The sequence below is a fragment of the Magallana gigas genome, chromosome 9, assembly GCF_963853765.1.
Source record: "Magallana gigas chromosome 9, xbMagGiga1.1, whole genome shotgun sequence".
NCBI lineage: Eukaryota > Metazoa > Mollusca > Bivalvia > Ostreida > Ostreidae > Magallana > Magallana gigas.
Window position 1 is genome coordinate 37,342,548 of NC_088861.1, and position 20,184 is coordinate 37,362,731.

A 20,184-nucleotide genomic window follows, 5' to 3' on the forward strand; every position below is an offset into this window, starting at 1 on the left:
GCTCTTAAGTCTGTAAATGATAACTGTTTAAATTGATATATCTTTTTATTTGTTATAGAAGCAATAATTGCTTTGTTTACCTATACCTGATAATTATTTACTCCTTTGTTATGTAATTAAAGACTTTAAAGAGCCAAAATCCGAAACTTTGATCCTCAATATCTCAATATGGAGGAAAATTCTAAAAAGCAATATTGAAAAAAAGATGCTCAAAATAATGTGCCAAACAAAATACAACCAAAATTTCTTTGTTATCCGGTCCCTAAAAGAGGTTACATGGTCGGCATCTAAAATGATCTTCTCCAGATATCTCGATAACGTTACAAAATTTCGAAACACTTGTTAAACGAAATGTGTTTGAAATGACAAAAGCATTCTTATGACATCAAGAAAGGAGTAGATAGTCTTTCATCCATAACTCTTAGATCCCGCCTCCAATTCAAGATATTTTGATGAATATTATGGGCAATGTCATTTCCCGTGCTTAAAATCGGACGGAAGACCTCCTCGTTGCTCGCAACGAGATCGTGTTTAGTTCTTATTCTTATTAATATTTTCCACAAATTTTGTGCACGCGATATCTCAAATATTATTCGGCCGATTTCTAACATTTTTTTTTCACAGATGATTGCCAGTGCTCATAATTCTAGAGGTTTTTTTTTAGCAATTTTGAAATCGTTACTTCCAGTTTCGATTTACGGTCAACTTTGTAAGTTTTTACGACCGATTTTGTACAAACATAAAAGTGGTAGAAAATCAAAAGTTCTTTCCAACAAATTAAAAAAGGAGCTGATCCCTTCTCGAAGTGGCCAAGACAATCGTAAACTCTAATACAAATAACTTAAAAACGATAAAGATTTTGTAATGCATTAGAGAAGCAAAGTTGTTGATCGTAACAATATCTATTAGGTTAAATCATTGCCACGTCCATTTATTACGTAATTAGAGATTTTGAGGGGCCACAATACTTACACTTTGACGCAATATATCTAGAGAAGGAGACATATTTTGTTTAGCATTGTAGAAGATTTAAATGTTTGCATAGATAATTCTAATCGATTCCATTAATCAAAACACCAATGTCTGTTTCCATTGAGGATCAAGAAGGCTGGCCCCTAATCTATTCAATCATTTGTATTTCAAAAATGATCAACAATATTAGATTGGTGTAAAAACAAAAGACGTTAGTATTCATAAGACCTTTTCAAAGAAATCAAGAAAAAGGGGCTAGCCCCTTTACTTAGGGGCCAAGCCACTCGTGAAACTCTTTTACAAATAACTTTAAACGATAAAGATTTTGTAATGCATTACAGAAGCAAAGTTCTTGATCGTAACAATATTCATCACGTAAAATCATTAGACTTAAAAGAACTTAAACTTTGACGCAATATATCTAGATAAGGAGACATATTTTGTTTAGCATTGTAGAAGAGAAAATGTTTGCATTTGTCAGGTGTAAGAACAAAAAATGATATTATTCGTGAGACCTTTCAAATAAATGAAAGAAAAAGAGGCTGGCCCCTGAAATTAGGGGCCAAAACAATCGTGAAATCTTTAACACGCACCTTAAAAACGATCAAGATTTTGTAATGCATTATAGAAACAGTGAGGAGATCGTATCTAGTTATTGTTATTATTTTTCACGAATTTTGTGCATGCAATTTCTAAAAACAACTGTTTGGCCGATTTCGATAATTTTTTTCACAAATGATTGCTAGTGGTCTTAATTCTGGAAGTTTTTTGAAATTTTGAAATCGTATCTTCTGGTTCCGAGATACGGCCGATTTTGTATGTTTTTATGACCAATTTTGTGCAGACATAAACTCGAAAACTGAGATATAATGATAAAAATATCAGGATAGGTAGACAATAATTTCAAGTTTTGCACAATGCAGTTATTTGACGCCAATGGTGCAATATTTTGGACCTCGTCTAGGCACAAAAATTTGATACGAATTTTGAATCAAAATTTTCATATGTTTTGACCTGTATCTTTTTATCAGTTGATATTTGTTAAAACATATACAAAAAAGTGGTAGAATATCAAAATTTCTTTTCCACAAAATCAAGAAAAAGGGGTTGGCTCCTTTATTTAGTGGCCAATACACTCGTAAACTCTATTACAAATAACTTAAAAACGATATAGATTTTGTGACGCATGCTAGAAGCAAAGTTGTTGATCGTCACAATATCAATCAGGTAAATTCATTGCGACGCTAACTTATTACGTAATAAAGGATTATTTGGGGCCATAATACTTATATTTTCACGCAATACATCTTGCATTGATTATTCTGATCGATTCCATCCATCAAAACAACAATGCCTGTCCCCATGAAGGATCTAGAGGGCTTGCCCCTAAAATATTTAATCATTTGTATCTCAATGATGATAAACAATTTCAGATGGGTGTAAGAACAAAAAATGTTAGTATTTGTAAGACCTTTTGAAGAACTCAAGGAAAAAGGAAATGTCCCCCTAAATTAGGGGCCAAGATACTCGTAAACTATTTAACAGATCACGTAAAAACGATAAAGATTTTGTAATGCTTAGAGAAGCAAAGTTGTTGATCGTAACAATATAATTATATCAGGTAAAATCATTGCCACGCCCATTTATTACGTAATAAAGGATTTTTAGGGGCCAAAGTACAATGTACTTAAACTTTGACGCAATATATCTAGAGAAGGAAAAAAATGTTAATATTTGTAAGACCTTTCGAATGAATTCAAGAAAAAAGGGACTGGCCCCCTAATTAAATTAGGGACCAAGACACTCGTAAAGTCTTTCACACATACAGACCCTGAAACGTACTACTACACCAAAAAAGCGTGCGACTTTCGTGCGAGAAACGTTTCGTGTAAACCGTTTAGCGTTTCGTGTAAACCGTTTAGCGTTTCGTGTGAATCGTGAAGCGTTTCGTGTAAACCGTTTAGCGTTTCGGGCAAAGCGTGCAGCGTTTCGGGCAAAGCGTGTAAATCGTTTCGGGCAAAGCGTGCGAGAACCGTGTGAGACGTTCATTAGATTTCATTCGGAACTCTCCGACAATATAATTGTTTCAAAAAAGCGCTCGTGTTAAACATTTTTTAAAAATGTTTGTGATTGGCAAAACTCCTTTGTAGATAATCTCGTGAAAAAAATCTATAAGAAATGATATACTTATCATTTTTGAAAAAATTTGAAAAAATTATCAAAATTGAATTAATTTTTAACAAACAAAAGAAAAGTACGCGTATTGAAGGAACACTAGTTAATTAGACTATTCGGCTGTGTATGACCAGCACACATAACCTCGGACATCGGGTAAGACCTGCACCTGGCTGAACCTGTCAATCAAACTCTGTGTATTCGTTTTCATTGGATGGTCACGCGTCTATTCTTTTGTCAATAGCCAATAGAAATTTAATGATTTCAAGGTAGTCGGAATCAGTATTTGATGATGCACACAATTTAAATGATATATTATTTACATTAATTTAAACAAAATTAAATGTAAACATAGAAAGAAAAAATACTGTTCATTTCTATGAAATGCGGCAAGTATTTCTTCTGAATCCCGATTAAAAATATGTCTACGAGTTATTATTTTAATTGTTTGCATGGTACTTAATTCAAATAAATTATGATAGATATACATGTATTGTACGCCGTTATGCGGGGCGCCGGTTATGTATACGAATATTGAGACAAAACTTTAAATCATTTTCATTTTTTGTTCTTTCCGAAATCCGAAATAGTAATGACAATCTTTTCTTTGTTTAATCGATTGATTTTTTTCTGTGATTTTATGTACGGAACATGTATTTACGCGAATAATACGACATAACAAAAAAATAATCGGTTGTTTTATAGCATTTTTCTGACTTATGTGACTAATTTTATTTTACATAACTTTCAAAATTATCAATGTAAATAATTACAGGTTTATTTACTGTTAGTATTTTTACATCGTATTCTCTGAAACCAATAAAAATACTAATGTGAAAAGAAAAAAACAAATTCCGCCGAATACTGAAAAACCGATTTTATTTTTGTTATTGAATATTGTGTTACGGTAACTTTTCTCTCTGGAATTTTTATTATTTACGGCACTAATAAGAATCATGGATATTTCTTTTGAGCAAAAAATTTTTACAGAAGTAGTATTTTTGGCTTATTCTGTGATTAAATAATTTTTTTGCTTTAAATATATGTACCAAATTAATTTAATCAATCTATTCAATACTTATGTACATATATGTATCATATATCAGTATTTCTATTATATCGCGTTTTCTTAAAATTAATTCTTACTAACAGAGTTAGGGTAAAAATCCGAGATGATCCGAATCGATCAGGATAAAAGCGTGTCCAAAGCGTGTGAAAAGCGAGCAAATCGTTTCGTGCGAGAATCGTTTCGTGTAAACCGTTCAGCGTTTCGTGTTAATCGTTTAGCGTTTCGGGCAAAGCGTGCAGCGTTTCGTGTAAACCGTTCAGCGTTTCGTGTGAACCGTTTAGCGAGCGTGTAGCGAGCGTGCAGCGAGCGTGTGGTGTAGTAGTACGTTTCAGGGTCTGTACTTTAGAATGATCAAGTTTTTGTAATGCATTATAGAAACAAAGCTGCTGATCGTAATAATATCAGTTTGTAAAACTCATTGCCACACCCATTGATCTTTAATGTGCTGTATGTGAAAAAGCAAAACACTTTTTAAGAATTTAAAATGTTATTGACAATCGTATACATTATCTGAAAAGGAGTGGTTGAGGGGGATTTCAAAAATGTCTTTAATATTTTAATCGTATTGTTTAAAAAATGAACGGAAGACCTACTCGTTACTCGTAACGAGATCGCATCTAGTTTTGAAATTCTATTTGATACATCGAACATGTGTAGTAAGAAATTTTAACTTATATTCTATCCAGGAACGATAGAACATGTATAATATTAATTAAGCGAAACCAAATTTATTTTTCTATTTATCGCTTAACAATGTTGGAAATTTTTAATTAAAGTTAAAATGCGTTTGTAATTATAAAGATAACATGTATATGATAGTGAATTATTGACAACTATTTCAGATTTGTTTTCAGCGACCATATTTTTATGCGATTACACAACATTATGCAAATTTTATAGTCTGCAAAACTGCTGTACTAAATTAAGTGTTTATCCGATAGGAAGTGCAAAGTTTAGATACAAAATAAGCAAGAACATTTTTTTTAAACTGATACATCACGAAATTATAGGAGATAGGAGGAGACGGTTCAAAAATATCCTTTTTTTTGGTTTATTGAAACAGATCAAAATTTGCTCTTGGCTTTGGGAAGTCTTCTTGGCTAATGCTTAATATTGACGGAAAATTTGAAATCGTGAAATTATGTCACAGAATGTACACAGCTGTGAATACTTTTGTTTTAAAATTGGTCAATTACATGCAGGCAGGTATCAAAAGGAAAGGATAAAATGCCCTTTTTTGTCATGCACTATATATTTGTATATATGTACATATATCTTTAAAAATGTCTTAGATAAAAGATAAAGTCAAATCAGTACACTAGTCATTTGGCCATTTGCTGTTTTATAGAATAAAAAATAATAAAAGAGTACAGATGTATCATTGAAAAGCTAGAAATAAGAAGAAACGAATAACTCTGTCTCCACGATTGGAAACTACGGAAGAAGGGTTGACAAAATAGTCTTTTTTTATTATGTATAAGTAAAAGCTAGCCATTATTAGTAAAAGTTACATCTTACAAAAAAATCAAATTTTGTAAACAATATTTAATCATTGATGAAATACACATGTATCAAGATTTTAACTTTTGATTTTAGAGAAAAAGGTAGTGATTAGATGACATTATATATCTTTACCATTATAATTGAAATACTTGTTGTAAATGTTTTATTCACTTAATGTTGGCATGACATAGATAAAACTATCACACTCTATCTGTACAGTCAGCATTTTTAATTATGAGTAATCTTATGCAATTATAAAAATAATGCTGACAATTGTACTAGAATGACCATGTTCATGTTTGTTAAAGTGGAATTGGTGATATGTCTAAGCTTTTATTATTCATATATTAATTCATATTAATGTTAAATATAAACATTATATTTTTACATTCCACTGTATTTTCATATTAAATTTTGTAATCTTTAAATGCCTCTAAATGCAACAAATAATCACTGCGAGTAAATTTACATGTAATTTACATAAATAGTTCCCAAACAGTTATTTCTGTGTTATCGGTTAAAAGATATATTTCATATACTGTAAAACGAGAAAATTTGGCGCATACATATTTTAGCGCAAATGCAAGTGCCAGTACATTAGCGCAATTATATTTTAGCGCATGCATATTTCTTTAAAAAAGAATACAAAAAATGTTGATAAACGATCACGCGAAAAATTAAGTTCTGTGTTCACTCAAGCACGTGAACACAGCAACTTTGATTTCTGTCTCGCATGCACGGTAAACTGTCGTTGAGAACAATACACTTACTCTTGAGTAAATCGGCAGTAGATAGATATGAAAACTTCATTTATTGGCGATGATGTGTCATTTTTGTTGGTAAACAAATTTGAGTTATCGGACTTTGAATTTAACGTGTCGACTTGGATAACACTAGAAGAGTCCCGAAACTAAATGTGAAATCGAATGCTACATTTACCATGAGTTTCGATCACCATGAGATAATCTTTTTCACAGTAATTTTGCATTTAAAAAAAACAAAAAATAGGTATCGTCTTGTTATCTTTATATCCACTAACCAGAGATCAAAGAAATTATGATCAATCATGTATTGTCAGCGTTAACGATCGCCATGCTTAATCACATTTTCACCTCGAGGCGCTAAATGGAAGGGGCATGGGGAGAAGCCCAATTTTCAAGGTACTAATAAGAGATATTAAAAAGCAATTAAAACTAAATTAATTAATCCATGTTTAGGCACTTATATACCCGATAACCCATACCGTTTACATGTGTAATTGTTTAAACAAACAGAACCGACAGCATCTGATATTTAAATGAACACTTCTATATAGCCTTAAAAATGGACTGACGTTATTGTTTTGCTACTTGCAGAAATTTAATACATACGGAAAATCGTTGGCGCACTATCAATTTTAGCGCTCAGAGGCAGTTGCGCCAAAGGCGCTAAAATTTGTAGCGCGCCATATTTTCTCGTTTTACAGTATATTGTCAAAGCACCAAATTACAATTATTCAACAAAGAAATTGATATTAATATTTAAAGCAAAATTTGAAGAATTATTTTTCATGGATTATATTTTCCTGCTCATGATCTGAATGCAACAGTTTATGTGATAACCAGTTTAAAGCTGTTTTTATATAACAGCTGTTTTTGCTGTTACTAACTAATTAACTCCCTCAGTGATCTGCAATTTGTATCGATTTATTTAAGTAAATAGTTAATTTCATCAGAAAGGGAATGTAAATATAAGCATCAAATGATTTTTTTTTGACGTCGTCGTGTCAATAACTGCCGTCAATTAAGCAGACAAATTATTATAACGCGCTAACGCGAGTTATTCAATTTGTCTGCTTACCTTTATTAAAATTAAATCTTCAATGTTTTATGAAAAAAACCCAACCACTTAAATTTCGGTATTTTAAAGCACTTTGTACAACAAAGACGGAAACAATTTTTTGAAATAAAAAAATACAGATATACTGATTTTGATAAAACCGGCTAGCCGGAAATGTATATTGTTACAGTAATACGCTTGTATCAATAATCCCCGTCGCTTTCTCTTTGCGACTCTTTCTGTATTTTTTTTAATTTGGTGTATTGATTTATTTTCACGGAAAGATATAAAACATATTTTTATTCCTATTTGTAGAATGCATGCTGGAATATTAAACTTTGTGAAAACAATATGCTTGTTAGTTCGTGATTAATAATATCTAACACATGTATGATTTTGTTTACTATTTTTCTTATTGATTAATAAGTTACATTGATTGGTTTCTTTTGTTTTCTAAAAACAAGAAATAAAGTACATGAATGTCTTTGTGCATAAAAATTAAAGGCATATCGTAAATTATTTTATTATCAAGTAGAATGTAATACTATTTAATTCAATATAAGAAATTGATTAGGATCGGTAGTTTGAAACATACGTCTTATGCGTATTTGAAATCTTAATATATTCCACGCAACAAATTATGAGGTGTATACTGTTTTTTGACTTCTATAAAAGTTTGTGTCAGTCCGTCATTATTTCAGTCAGTCGGCCCTTTAGTCCTTTAATATGTCAATCAGTCAGTACTCTGGTCCTGTTCTTTTTTTTGTGATCGGCTCCGGCCGATCACTATTGTGTCCATATGAGGCATCCGGCAAATGCTTCCATGTGCGCACACATTCCGCTTGCATAAGTAGTTCTTATAAAAACTTGAAGTTTGGTTTAGTATTTATATAACATTTTACTCAGTTTTATTTCAATTCATTTACCTTTAGACATGCAAACATACATAAAATACAGTTCGACCTGTTAATTCAAGAATGCACATTTTGTCTCACGCGTAAGAATTTCGATCGAAAGTTTCATTCAGTAATGCAGTTGACCTCGATGAACTGACCTCAATCATAAGAAGATGCTCCATGAACTGACCTCGATCTATTGATGTTGCATAATAGTAGCTAGGAAGACGGTTTGATTTATAAACAAGGTTATGTTATAATGCGACCTCAAAAGCAAGTTATGATGACATTCAATGTTTTCAGTCGCATTAAATTATTCTAATACAACTCTTTTTTTGTATACGTGTTAATGCTCTTTTAGCGCCCTACTCAGTATTCTCAAGAAGAAGATACATTAACATTTAATAATTACGTTAAAAATATAAAACTAGACAAGGAGTTTTCGAACGGCTTTCCCCAAATTTATTTCAAAATTAAATTTGTTGACAGTTTATAATGGTGAAATTATGGTGTACAGATTCAAAATATTCTATATGTTTTAAAAATGCAGTACTTTTTTAAATTATTTAATTTTTTTTACATCAAACTGATCATGTTGAATGCTTCTTGCTATCAATATATTATTATTGCCGATCATTCCTTTAAAAGGAATACTTGTTTTCTTTTCTTTGATATCTCAGCTGCTCTTAAACTGCATCACGGATTGGTATAAAACCATACATGTAATGTGTATAATTGCACATATCCGGTACCAGGAGATTCTGATTCCTTTATTTTCTTGAAATCATTGCAAATTACAGAAGTTTTGATATGGACTTTTAGTGTTTTTGTTGTTGGTTTTTTGGTGTTGTATAATTAATGAATATTCTGCCATTTCATCAGTAGAGCATTATCCACGTAATCTTTAGAATGTTTTCATTGTCCTTTGTTAATAGGATCATTTTGAAACTTGAATAACTCTGGTGTATTTTAAAGTGAAAGAAACATCCTCGTTACTTAGGCTGCGCTTAAAAATTAGAACAAAAAACCCAGAACCGACGGACTAACTGATTGAATTATTAAGGATTAATTGGCTGACGGTCTGACTGACACTAAATCTGACCTACAGATTGACTGATTGATGTACCGACAAAAAGACTGTTATAGAATGTAAAAGTAAAAAAAAAAAAACAACAACAACAGGATAACCGAACAATTTGTTGCGTTGGGTGTATTAATATTCCAAATAAGATACGCAAAGTACTGATTTAAAGTAACCTTTAACATTGAGATAAATACTACTACATGTATATTGTACTTCATAAGCAAAATACATAAATCATGTTTATAGTATACATCATTGTTCAGGTTTTCTGACCACTTAATTTTACTGAAGACTTGTTTACTTTCCCTACATTGCCCAGCGAGTATATTATTTACGCTTTGTCTTTAATTCTTGTGCATATGAAGAGTGCAAATAAACATTAATGTACTTTAGTTCTTATATCTGGATAAAAAGTGAAGCATACATTAATTTTTCATTAATGTAACTAATCAATCTTATGAGAATAATATTTAAAAAAAAGTTGCTTATATGTGCTAGCTATTGGTTATTATGAACGAACCCGCAATTTGTTTTAGAAGTTTAATATGTTTCGCATGCTTTCTACACACAGAAACTGAAATACCATTCATTTTTGCTGTGAATAGAAATAACTCTACTAAAAATAAAGCGCCAGTGATTATTGGTAAAATCGTATTGCTGCCACAAAATATGGGTTTTTTTTCTGGCTAACCTGTTTTAACGAAATCAGTAGATCTGTATTTTATTTCAAATAACTACTGTCTCCGTCTTTGTACATCATGCTTTAGAAAATAAACCAAATTGTAGTCGTTTTTATCGCACAAAAACAATGAAGCTTTCATCGTCACAAGAACAACAAAACGACTAAAATTGTACTAGAATGTTTTGCAATTTTAAAGTAATAAGTCTAATGAAAAATACACAATTTTTTTTTATAAAACTCTTTCGATCATGTTAAAAAAACTGGCAAGTAAACATATATTTTGACTGAGCTATTGTGGAAAACACTTAAAGTCTGGCGTACGGCTATCTATACTACTATCTTACAAAAATAGACTCGAATTTTTCGGCTTTAATACCGAGAAATCGGAAGAGTTGTATGTTTTGTTTATATATATATTTTAAACATCATTGGTACTTAAGGATTACCATTTTGTTTTTATTTTATTTTTTTCAATCAAGCTTCGTTAATTAATAATCAACGAAAATTCCTTTAAAAAATGCGGAAATCATCTAAATTTTTGGGATTTTATAATCTTGCGCATGTGCATTACATTCACGCTAAATCATGGGAGGCTCTTTAGTTTATGTTTCCACAATATCACATTTGCATGGATAAACTTAGAAACGATAATACAAATACGTGTAAAGAACTCGGTCCACAACATCCCTCATTTGGCCTAGTAAATTTGAAAAAATTACACAAAGATTTAGAACATTTCTAGGGGAATATTTTCCATCTATATCAGAGTCCAAATCAAAATATGCACTAGTTTCCTTTCACCGGATGTTTGCAAATGAACACTAATTGCCCAAACCCTACCCGGTTCACCATTTTCCGGGAAAACCTTGAAGTTTTACTAAATTCAGTCGTAAAATTCACCAAGAGCGCATTCATTACGGCTCAATTTTATTACAGAAAATAAAGATAAAGCATCAATTGAATAAATTACATTCAAAATATTAAGCCGTAAACAATGCGCTCATATCGGGAAAAAATAAATACAACATTTGCGGCAACATCAAAGATGTCGTCTGGAAGCTGCTAGCTGTCAAGATCAAAAGAATAGCGTTATGTAACGAATACACGAAAGAAAGCAAACCTTTTTACTGGATTCATAAAAGTTGAAGGTGAGGGTTTTTTTCATTATTCTATCGATCATTTGTTCTATAATTGAAATTTTTATATAATATATTCTGTAAATAATTAAACAAACTTGAGAAGAGAAAAGTCACGTCACCCTGTTCACATTTTGAGCACTCGGGGAGTCATGTCGGTTTTTTTCTTGGCTTATTTACTTTTTTTGTTAATATCAGTCATAGAGTGTATACATGTATATAGTAGGCATGTATAATTTTATAACAGACAGTTTATTTTCTGTGCTTCGTACAAGTTCATAACGTCCTTCTACTCTCATACCCATGTACATATACACCAACACGCTCGGACTTAGCAGAGTAGCATTACCTATACTGTATAACGTTACACTCTTTATTTCCTTATCCATTTTCAATTCGTCGGTTTAAAGTTAATCAAACATTTTATAAACATGGACAAATGCCAATTAGAGTAAAAAAAATGTATATGAACTTTTCATAATGAAAAGAAAAAAAGTTTCTTTCACTTTTTGTTCTTGTAAATGACAATAAAACTCATACAAAAGGACGAGAGAAAAACTTCGTATGACTACTTCAGATAAAGAACACATAGAGATAAATGTTGTTTATTAATTTTAATCATACCTTGTTTTCTATGTGATATATACGTTTGTTGTTTATTTTTTTTTATTTCAATAAAGGGCAATAACTCGAATTGGCCTACAGGTGCGGATCCAAAATTTTAACTATATTAAAAAAAACCCAATGAAAATGAATTTCGTTATACTACACTGTACAATTACCTTTATTCAATATTGTGGAAATGAACTTGACAACAGGAAATGTTTATCAATTAAAAAAAGAAAATGAACAGCATATCAAAATATCAGCTTATTGTAACACCCCCCCCCCCCATTTTTTTTATGTGTTATTGTTAAGCTACATAAAATTTGCAAATTTATAAATGATTTGCAGCATATTCTTGTATACATTTTATAGTCTGTCTCATGTTACAGTTTCCAGCCATTTTTTATGAATTTTAAAGATAATACCGGTACAAATACCTGACAAATTGAAACAAGGGGAAAATTATAATTTTGTCATTCACAATTTGATTCTTCACAATTTTTACCTGGAAAAATTAACATGAAAGAAAACAAATTAATAATGGAAAATGTTTAAATCTTTCTCCATTCCAAAGTATTTGGGACACCTTGCAAACTTTTTCAACTTACTGATCTGGGTACTCATTTTGTTTGCAATATTATGCAAAATCCCCGTAGACTTTCTTATTTTGGTTGTTTATTAAAACTCTAAACAGAAGAAGGGCATATAAGAACAGAAAATCTGGACCCTTTTCATTTCAGTAAATGGACCGATCCCGCGATTGGTAATTCGATAAAAAAGGTATTACAATTGATTGATAATCAAAATATTAAGAAAAAAATGGTGGAAGCAGAAACTTTAGACAGAGTATAATACATAACTGTGTGTTTTTATATTTTCCCTTAACATTGTATTTTATTAAAATAAATATTTCAGAAATGCCAGGTTCTGGTCAGAAACACTACGGCTGTTTCAACTGTCCTAAAAGAGTAAGACAGAAGGATAGGCACATTATATCGTCTAGAAATAGAGCTTTCATTGCCAAATTAACAGGAAGGACTCCATCAAACAGTGACTTTCTCTGTAACAAATGCAGATGTATGTGCCAGCATCACATCAAAAGGAAAACCAGTATGCCCAGCAGGGTACAGCAGGTTCCAGCACAATCCACCACTGTCGTGTATCCGCGCCGGTAGTGACGTGTTTGGATAAAGTGAAAATGGTGGTTCCGTTTGCTTCTTCATAAGTTTTCGTTTTATTTAAGTCTTACATTGTCTACTTTTACATGAAAAAGATCGTCAGATCTATTTAAAAGTGTATAAAATCTTTAAAGTTCTACGAAGTTTATGTTAAGATTATGTAAATATGCAGTTTATGTCCATTAATTGTGAACAACGGAACAGGTTTGGATGACCTTGTTTTTCAAAATAGGAACGGTTTGGATACGTATCTGATACGGTGTGGATGTATTTAATATGTGAGTGTAAACAGTTCGTTTTGTTATCCCCTCGCGAAGGGGATATAGCATCGCTACTGTGCGATATACATGCCCTCACTCAATATTATGGATATCGTCATCCGATAGACATATGAAGTCACATTGTTTAAAAAAATAAACATACACGTTAAAGACTTGTGCATTTAAGCCAACAAAACTTAATATACCGTAATTTGAATTTCAATTTTACACCGCTTCAAATAACTTGCAATTTGCGTATAAAAATTGCATACAGAGCGCTTTACAGATATGTTAAGTCTGTTGTATAATCATTCCATCGATATTAATTTCGAAAGATTCAGCCTTACCAAAATCTTTATCGACACAAAAAACGTGTGTTTACGACAGTTTCAATTGTTATGCTTCTATAACGTTGTCGGCTTTAAACGTGAAAACGTCAAAAAATCAAAAGAGATCAGTCAAATACAGAATTATGTACCGACTTTAAAAAGTTTAATGTCTGTAAAATCATCTAATGATACAAATATTTTTTTTCTCTTTTAAAATTGAAACGATATAATATATAGATACAATGCACAGAACAAACCGTGATAACGTGGATATTTTTAATTATTGGTATCCTGATATGGGTTTCATGAAAATGAAAAAATAATTCACTTTTGATACAGAGTATTTAACTTACCGAACATCATACTTGTCTATTTTTTTAAATTAAAAATTGACACTTTCCCAAACAACTTTTTGGTTTTGCAACAGCAAACTGCGCTTTGGCAAATTTTTAACTATGAAATTTTTATCATTTTACTTTCATGTTAAATACTAACGCGGGTTTTGTACTTTTTCTGCGGTAACGCCACCTTCATTTCCCGCACGAGTGACCAAAACTTCTTGATATACATAGATACTGTCATACATCTTTATCGTTTTGATTTTCTGGTGAGAATCATGATTGAATAAATGTACATATAAAATGGCGATGTTTACTTAGGTCTCGTCACCACTTGAATTTTTTGGACAAACTATATCTAACAAAAGAGTAAATATATGACTTGGCAGACATCTATGGACTTTGTATTATATCACTGGGAGTGAAATAGTTGTAGAACTTTCTTTGTCTAGCGATGTTCAGGCTTGGTATTGAATGTAAACGAGGCTCACTTTCATAATATTATTACCAAGCACGTTCTCCGATCAACTTACTTCACGATTATAAATATCATTTCAGAATAACTAAAAAACACATCATATGCATGAAGTCGCTTGCAATAAAAGTAGTAGATAGTTATCTGTTAAGGTGTTTATATGATGTATTGCTTTTCAGGTTAAAAGTGAAAAACTTTTTTTTTTTAACATTTAATTGTGTTCCTCATGTTTCAACTCATATTTTCTTTATAATTCAAAATTAAAGAAAGAATTCTTTTGAACTATTAGTTAAAAAAAACTTGATATAACTATATTTACATTTTTCAGTGGTTTTTTTTTATGTGATAACACTAAGTATCAATTTGTTCATATTCAGTCCAATAAATTCAAATGACGTTTGCTTATTCAAATATTTAAAAGTACAATTGCTATGAATTAAATTAATATAAGTAATAAGGAATCATTCTGTCGATATTGTGTGGTGTAATTTCGTTTCGAGCTTTATTGGATTTGATCACGCCCCGACCAAAATAATCAACTCATGATATTCGATCAAAGAATGATTCCTTATTCGTTAAATAATAAATTTCTGATCAATTATATACTAAATATACCATTTTATCAGAGGAAAAAAAACATGCTTGCCTAAAGAAATGAACTTAGTAATCCAGTTTTCATTCCCTTTGAACATGTGGAAGTATTTTGGTTTCATCACGTTTATAAAAATGTCGGACAGGAAAGAAAAATACATCTTCTGTATATTAAGTTCTTTTCACCTGACTTTAAATACATCTTTTGCATGCTGTGTAATTGAATGACCCACTATTTTTTAAAAAGATGTATCTTCGGTTGCACACCGATAAAATGCAAACTGCTCCCTTTATGTCTAAAATATCAAAAATGCTATAACTTTAAATTATTCAAACCGTACCATTTGCACAATTTATATTTTAGCATCCAAACCGGAATAATTTATTTATCCAAACCGTACTACTTCTTTAGCAGGTGCATGGAGTTATTGGTATTTTTATACATATTAATGTATTAAAAAAACATCGGTTTGATTTTATTTGGTTAATGTAATGTTTTAAATTAATTTTGGCTGCTTCAGATTTTTAGTATGTGTTATATTATCTACGTAATCTAGAAATAGTTCTTGGTTTTAGCGTTAAAATGACACGTTATCGATTGATTTTTCTACAAATAAGTCGTTTTTATTAACGATGAACTAAAATAACGCACACTCTTTTCAACTGCAACACCTTCAGAAAAATATGAACGACTATTACGATATTTTAATTAGTATTTACCTCGTTGTCGATAGAAAAAAGGACACAACACTTATTGTTTTTGCAATGGATACGCCATTTTCACGTTATCCAAACATGTCACTACCGGCGCGGATACACGACAGTGATCCACTGAAGCTCCTCCATTCAGTCCTCCATCCATTCCTCTCCCATTTCCCAGCACATCTAGAGGACATGCTTCATGCTGCATGTGCAAGCGCCAAGGTCCAAAGCTGGTTGTGGTTCCAGTAGGTGTAAGACATCACATCTTCATTACTAAAGAGGTCATCATCCCTGCTGGAGCTCGCTGCTGTCCAAACCACCTACAACAGAACATAGACGATCTCAATCCTTTATCTGATTCTACTTTGTTTAATAAGACAGGAATCACAGAACTAGTTAAGTTTTTGCGGAATGAGGTTTTAAAGAAGGAGAGGACGAGATTAGACTTTGATAGCCGCGGGAATCTTGCTTCAACAGATTACCAAAGTCTGCTTGGAATTCCAAAAACAGCCTTTGAGGACTTACTGAAATATGTTGAGGGGAAAGTGAAGGTCACTCCAGTAAGAACAGTGCGGACAACCTTGGCCATATTTTTAATGAAATTAAGAGGAGGGGAGTCAAATCGAATTCTGTCCACTCTATTCAACATATCCAAATCCAGTGTACATAGAGGTGTGAAATCAATACGGACAGTACTGATGAATGGTGGATTTGTAGCCGAAAATCTAGGATTTGGACATGTTACCAGGGAACAGATAATTCAGGAGCACACAAGACCTCTGGCCCAGATGATTCTTGGTGATACAGTTTCCCAGCCAGCAATACTTGTCCTTGATGGTACTTATATATATATATATACACAAAAGTGGCAATTTCAAGTTTCAACGACAGTCATTCAGTCTTCACAAAGGACGGCCACTGGTGAAGCCAATGATTATTGTATCCACAACAGGTTACTTTGTGTCAGTACTGGGTCCTTATATTGCTAGAAACAATGATGCTACAATCCTTAACCACATAATGCACAGCAACCTTGAGGACATTCGGAGCTGGGTACAGGAGGAGGACACATTTGTGGTTGATCGTGGGTTTAGGGATTCCTTGGATTGTCTGGAGCAGATGGGGATTAATGCCAAAATGCCATCATTCCTTAACAAAGGAGATAAGCAGATGTCGACAGAAAATGCAAACACCAGTCGATTAGTGACAAAGGTATGGAATATAATTAGTATCAGTATATCTTTCAATATAAGATATATTTGTAAAATAAATTAACGCTTGTAAATAACCTTCTAACCTAAATAGTACCATTTATGTTTGAGAAATGAAAGAAAAACCTATTAATAATTATGACTATATGTTCCATATTATGTTTCACAGATACGTTGGGTTGTTGAGTCTGCCAACGCTAGGATCAAGCAATGGCGTTACCTAAGACACATCCTACCTTCCAGTCAAATTCCCTACATTGGTGACTTTGTCAGAATTGTGTGTGCCATTTGCAATAGGCAAGTTATTACCAAATATTATAAATATATAAAAAGCTACTGGGTCTTTTATTTATGAAATCAAAACTCAAACTTGCTAGATTTGAAATTTTTAATAAATATTTTAAAAAATTGAGTATCAATTGTACATGTATTTCTATTATTTTGCTATGAATATGTAATACAGTTATATCAAATAGATAAGGGATTTTTCTTCTTATAACTTTTAAGCCTTGTATTTTTTTAAATACAGTTTAGTTAAAAAATACACACATGATAAACTCATTACTCACTTCAATTTTACTTTAATTCAGATACCTAAAACCCCTTGCTAGTGGAGACACTGAAGAAGACAAGGCCCTTGGTGCAAAAATGGTTTTTCTCTCCAAGCAGGTGAATACCCTTCAGCACCATATAGAAGAAAACCATCTAGACAGACGATCAGTATGCTGGAAGGAGGCTGATGACTTGATGGACTTTCCAAACATGGATGAGGAACAACTTAGAGCCATCACATGTGGTGTATACCAACTGCGTCTATCACCATCCTACGCCCAAGAACATATAGAGGGAGACTGCAGCATCCAAGTCCACAGAGAGGAGCCAGGCCTTCTTCGTGTAAAACTGCAGAGTCGTCACGTGTCATCAAGATCCTACCTACTGTGGATACAATATGGTGAGGGTGAAGTCAAGGCTTGGTACTGCAAGTGCAGGGCTGGTGCTCGTGTTGTGGGTATGTGTTCCCAGGTTGCTGCCATCCTTTGGTATCTGGGACATGCTCGCCATCAAAGAGATGAGAAACTGGGAGTGCGAGACTGGGGGGAGTTTGTTGACGATGCCACACTGGTGGATGACTCTGACAGCTCCAGTGAAAGTGATGAAAGTGGACCAGAGGAGTAGATGTGTGACAAGTATGTCCAGTTTAAGTTGTACATTTACCTGTACTGTTCTGTTTTTTCATTGTATGTTGACTTTGATAAACTAATGTTTTGTTTAATTGTTCAATCTGTATGGATGAGAGAGAGAGAGAGAGAGAGAGAGAGAGAGAGAGAGAGAGAGAGAGAGAGAGCATATATCTTATTGATGTGAGAGAGTGTGGAGAGAGAGAGAGAGAGAGAATGAATGAATGAATGAGCATATACATGTATTTTATTGATGAGAGAGAGAGAGAGTTATCACTATTATCATGCATAAACAATTGATAAGTAAATGATTCAATGTATTATTACTGCAGCAATTTAATGTTTTAATACTCAAATACTTTGTTTATATAATTGTAATAACTGTAATGTCAGAAAAAATGCATGTTAATACATATCCTGTTACTCCTGTAATTAATTTTCATAAGCTAATCAACCATGATCTACTGGCATTTAATTTATTCATCTTTCCTGGCAAATATTATTTATATCAATTTAATACACATCATTGGGTTTTTTTTATTTCTGGGTTATGGATAATATAATAATTAAGAACTCAGCATATGTGTTGTTTTATCTATCGACACCGACTGACTTGATCATGCATTAAGCTAATAAAAAATAACCTTCTATAAGCTATAAGCTTCATAAAAAATAGACAAATTAAATTAAGAAAATATTGATGTTAAAATACTTACACTTTTCATGTGGATTGTAGCTAGAATACTGATGTTCGCTGCAAATGTTGTTGTCAAAAACTCCCGAGTAAATTCGAGTCGACAATGTTTTTACAGGAAGCGGTGTCGATTTAGTTCGTTGCTGTGCACATATGGTCCATGTGTATCAATAAAGAGCATCCAGAAGGATAGTTTGAATAATTTAATTGAGTTTAAAAACTGATTATACAATTAATCCTTTCTAATCATACATTCTGAATAAAAAAAAATTGTATTGTTATAATTGAGATCATAAATGCTTTTTAGTGCATCAGCCATGGTTATGTACCTTGTAAATTAAGACCCTCGATATAACATGTTAACCATATTGTTATTTGTAATTTTACCGCAGCATATTGCAATAAACAAAATTATTAACACAGTTATTTATTTTGATTTCCCTGCACACATATTTTTCAATCCCATGCTGAATGATGCACATTCATGTACACAGCACTGTGCATCGTGATCATTTTCATGCAAATAAGCCGACTTGACAATTTATAACACCATATTTAACGACGTTCTACAAGAAAACTATGAGAGATATTAAAAAAAGAAAAACATTTCCAAGAAGCACATATTCTAGAGAGTATATGATGGTAAAATTTTCAATATTTGAAACTAGGCCATTTTTCATGGTTTGTGGGTCGAGTTCTTTTTATTGAAAATTTGTCATATATTCTGTTTATTAAAGGAAATACGGGAGATAAACTGTAACTCAGTGCATTCAATATGAAAAATCCCGAGAGTTCTGAATGTCCGCATGGTGTGTAAATTCGAAGCGAGTAATAAACGTTGGTGAAAAAGTGTTTATTTCTTCAATGTGAATTAAAGTTTTAGATTAAAGGTATTTACAGCCTCAAAATGGTTATGTTTTGAATATGTTATGAATAATTTAACTGCTATTTTCAATACAGCTTCATTAATTTTCTCCAAAATCGTTTCGGAGCGGTTCTGCAATTTTTTGCAACACTGCGGGTATACGGGACCAGGGATGCATTTTAACTGTTGTGTAGGCCTGTCCTGAGACAAAGTTAGATTTTTCCAACTAAGCAGAGTGTAGTGAAATCAATAGCATTATTGTAGGCTGAAAGCCTGGTTATGTAAATGTCAACAGTACGGTTGTATCTATTTTGTAAATGTCAGGTATCATATGCAATGTCAACCTGTGCACGCGCGGTCAAAGTCTAGTGAAATTAAAAATAAAAGAAATAAAAAGACAAAAAAAAGAAGAAGACAATCAA

The 20,184-nt window shown here is 32.1% G+C and overlaps 1 protein-coding gene across 1 annotated transcript; it reads left to right on the top strand.

Annotated features, from left to right (window-relative positions):
* The first annotated feature begins 15,948 nt into the window (after positions 1–15,948).
* On the top strand, positions 15,949–18,201 carry LOC136271901 (uncharacterized). The gene is made up of 4 exons (XM_066072478.1): positions 15,949–16,651; positions 16,767–17,026; positions 17,195–17,322; positions 17,616–18,201. The coding sequence occupies exons 1-4, from the start codon at positions 16,021–16,023 to the stop codon at positions 18,199–18,201; spliced, it is 1,605 nt and encodes a 534-aa protein (XP_065928550.1). The 5' UTR covers positions 15,949–16,020.
* The last annotated feature ends 1,983 nt before the right edge of the window (positions 18,202–20,184 follow it).

Bases quoted from the DNA above. Each gene is read 5' to 3' on its own strand.
- LOC136271901 (XM_066072478.1), top strand. From the start codon at position 16,021: ATGTGCAAGCGCCAAGGTCCAAAGCTGGTTGTGGTTCCAGTAGGTGTA. The intron at 17,027-17,194 runs GTATGGAATATA...TATGTTTCACAG, and splicing joins CCAGTCGATTAGTGACAAAG to ATACGTTGGGTTGTTGAGTC. The intron at 17,323-17,615 runs GCAAGTTATTAC...ACTTTAATTCAG, and splicing joins GTGTGTGCCATTTGCAATAG to ATACCTAAAACCCCTTGCTA.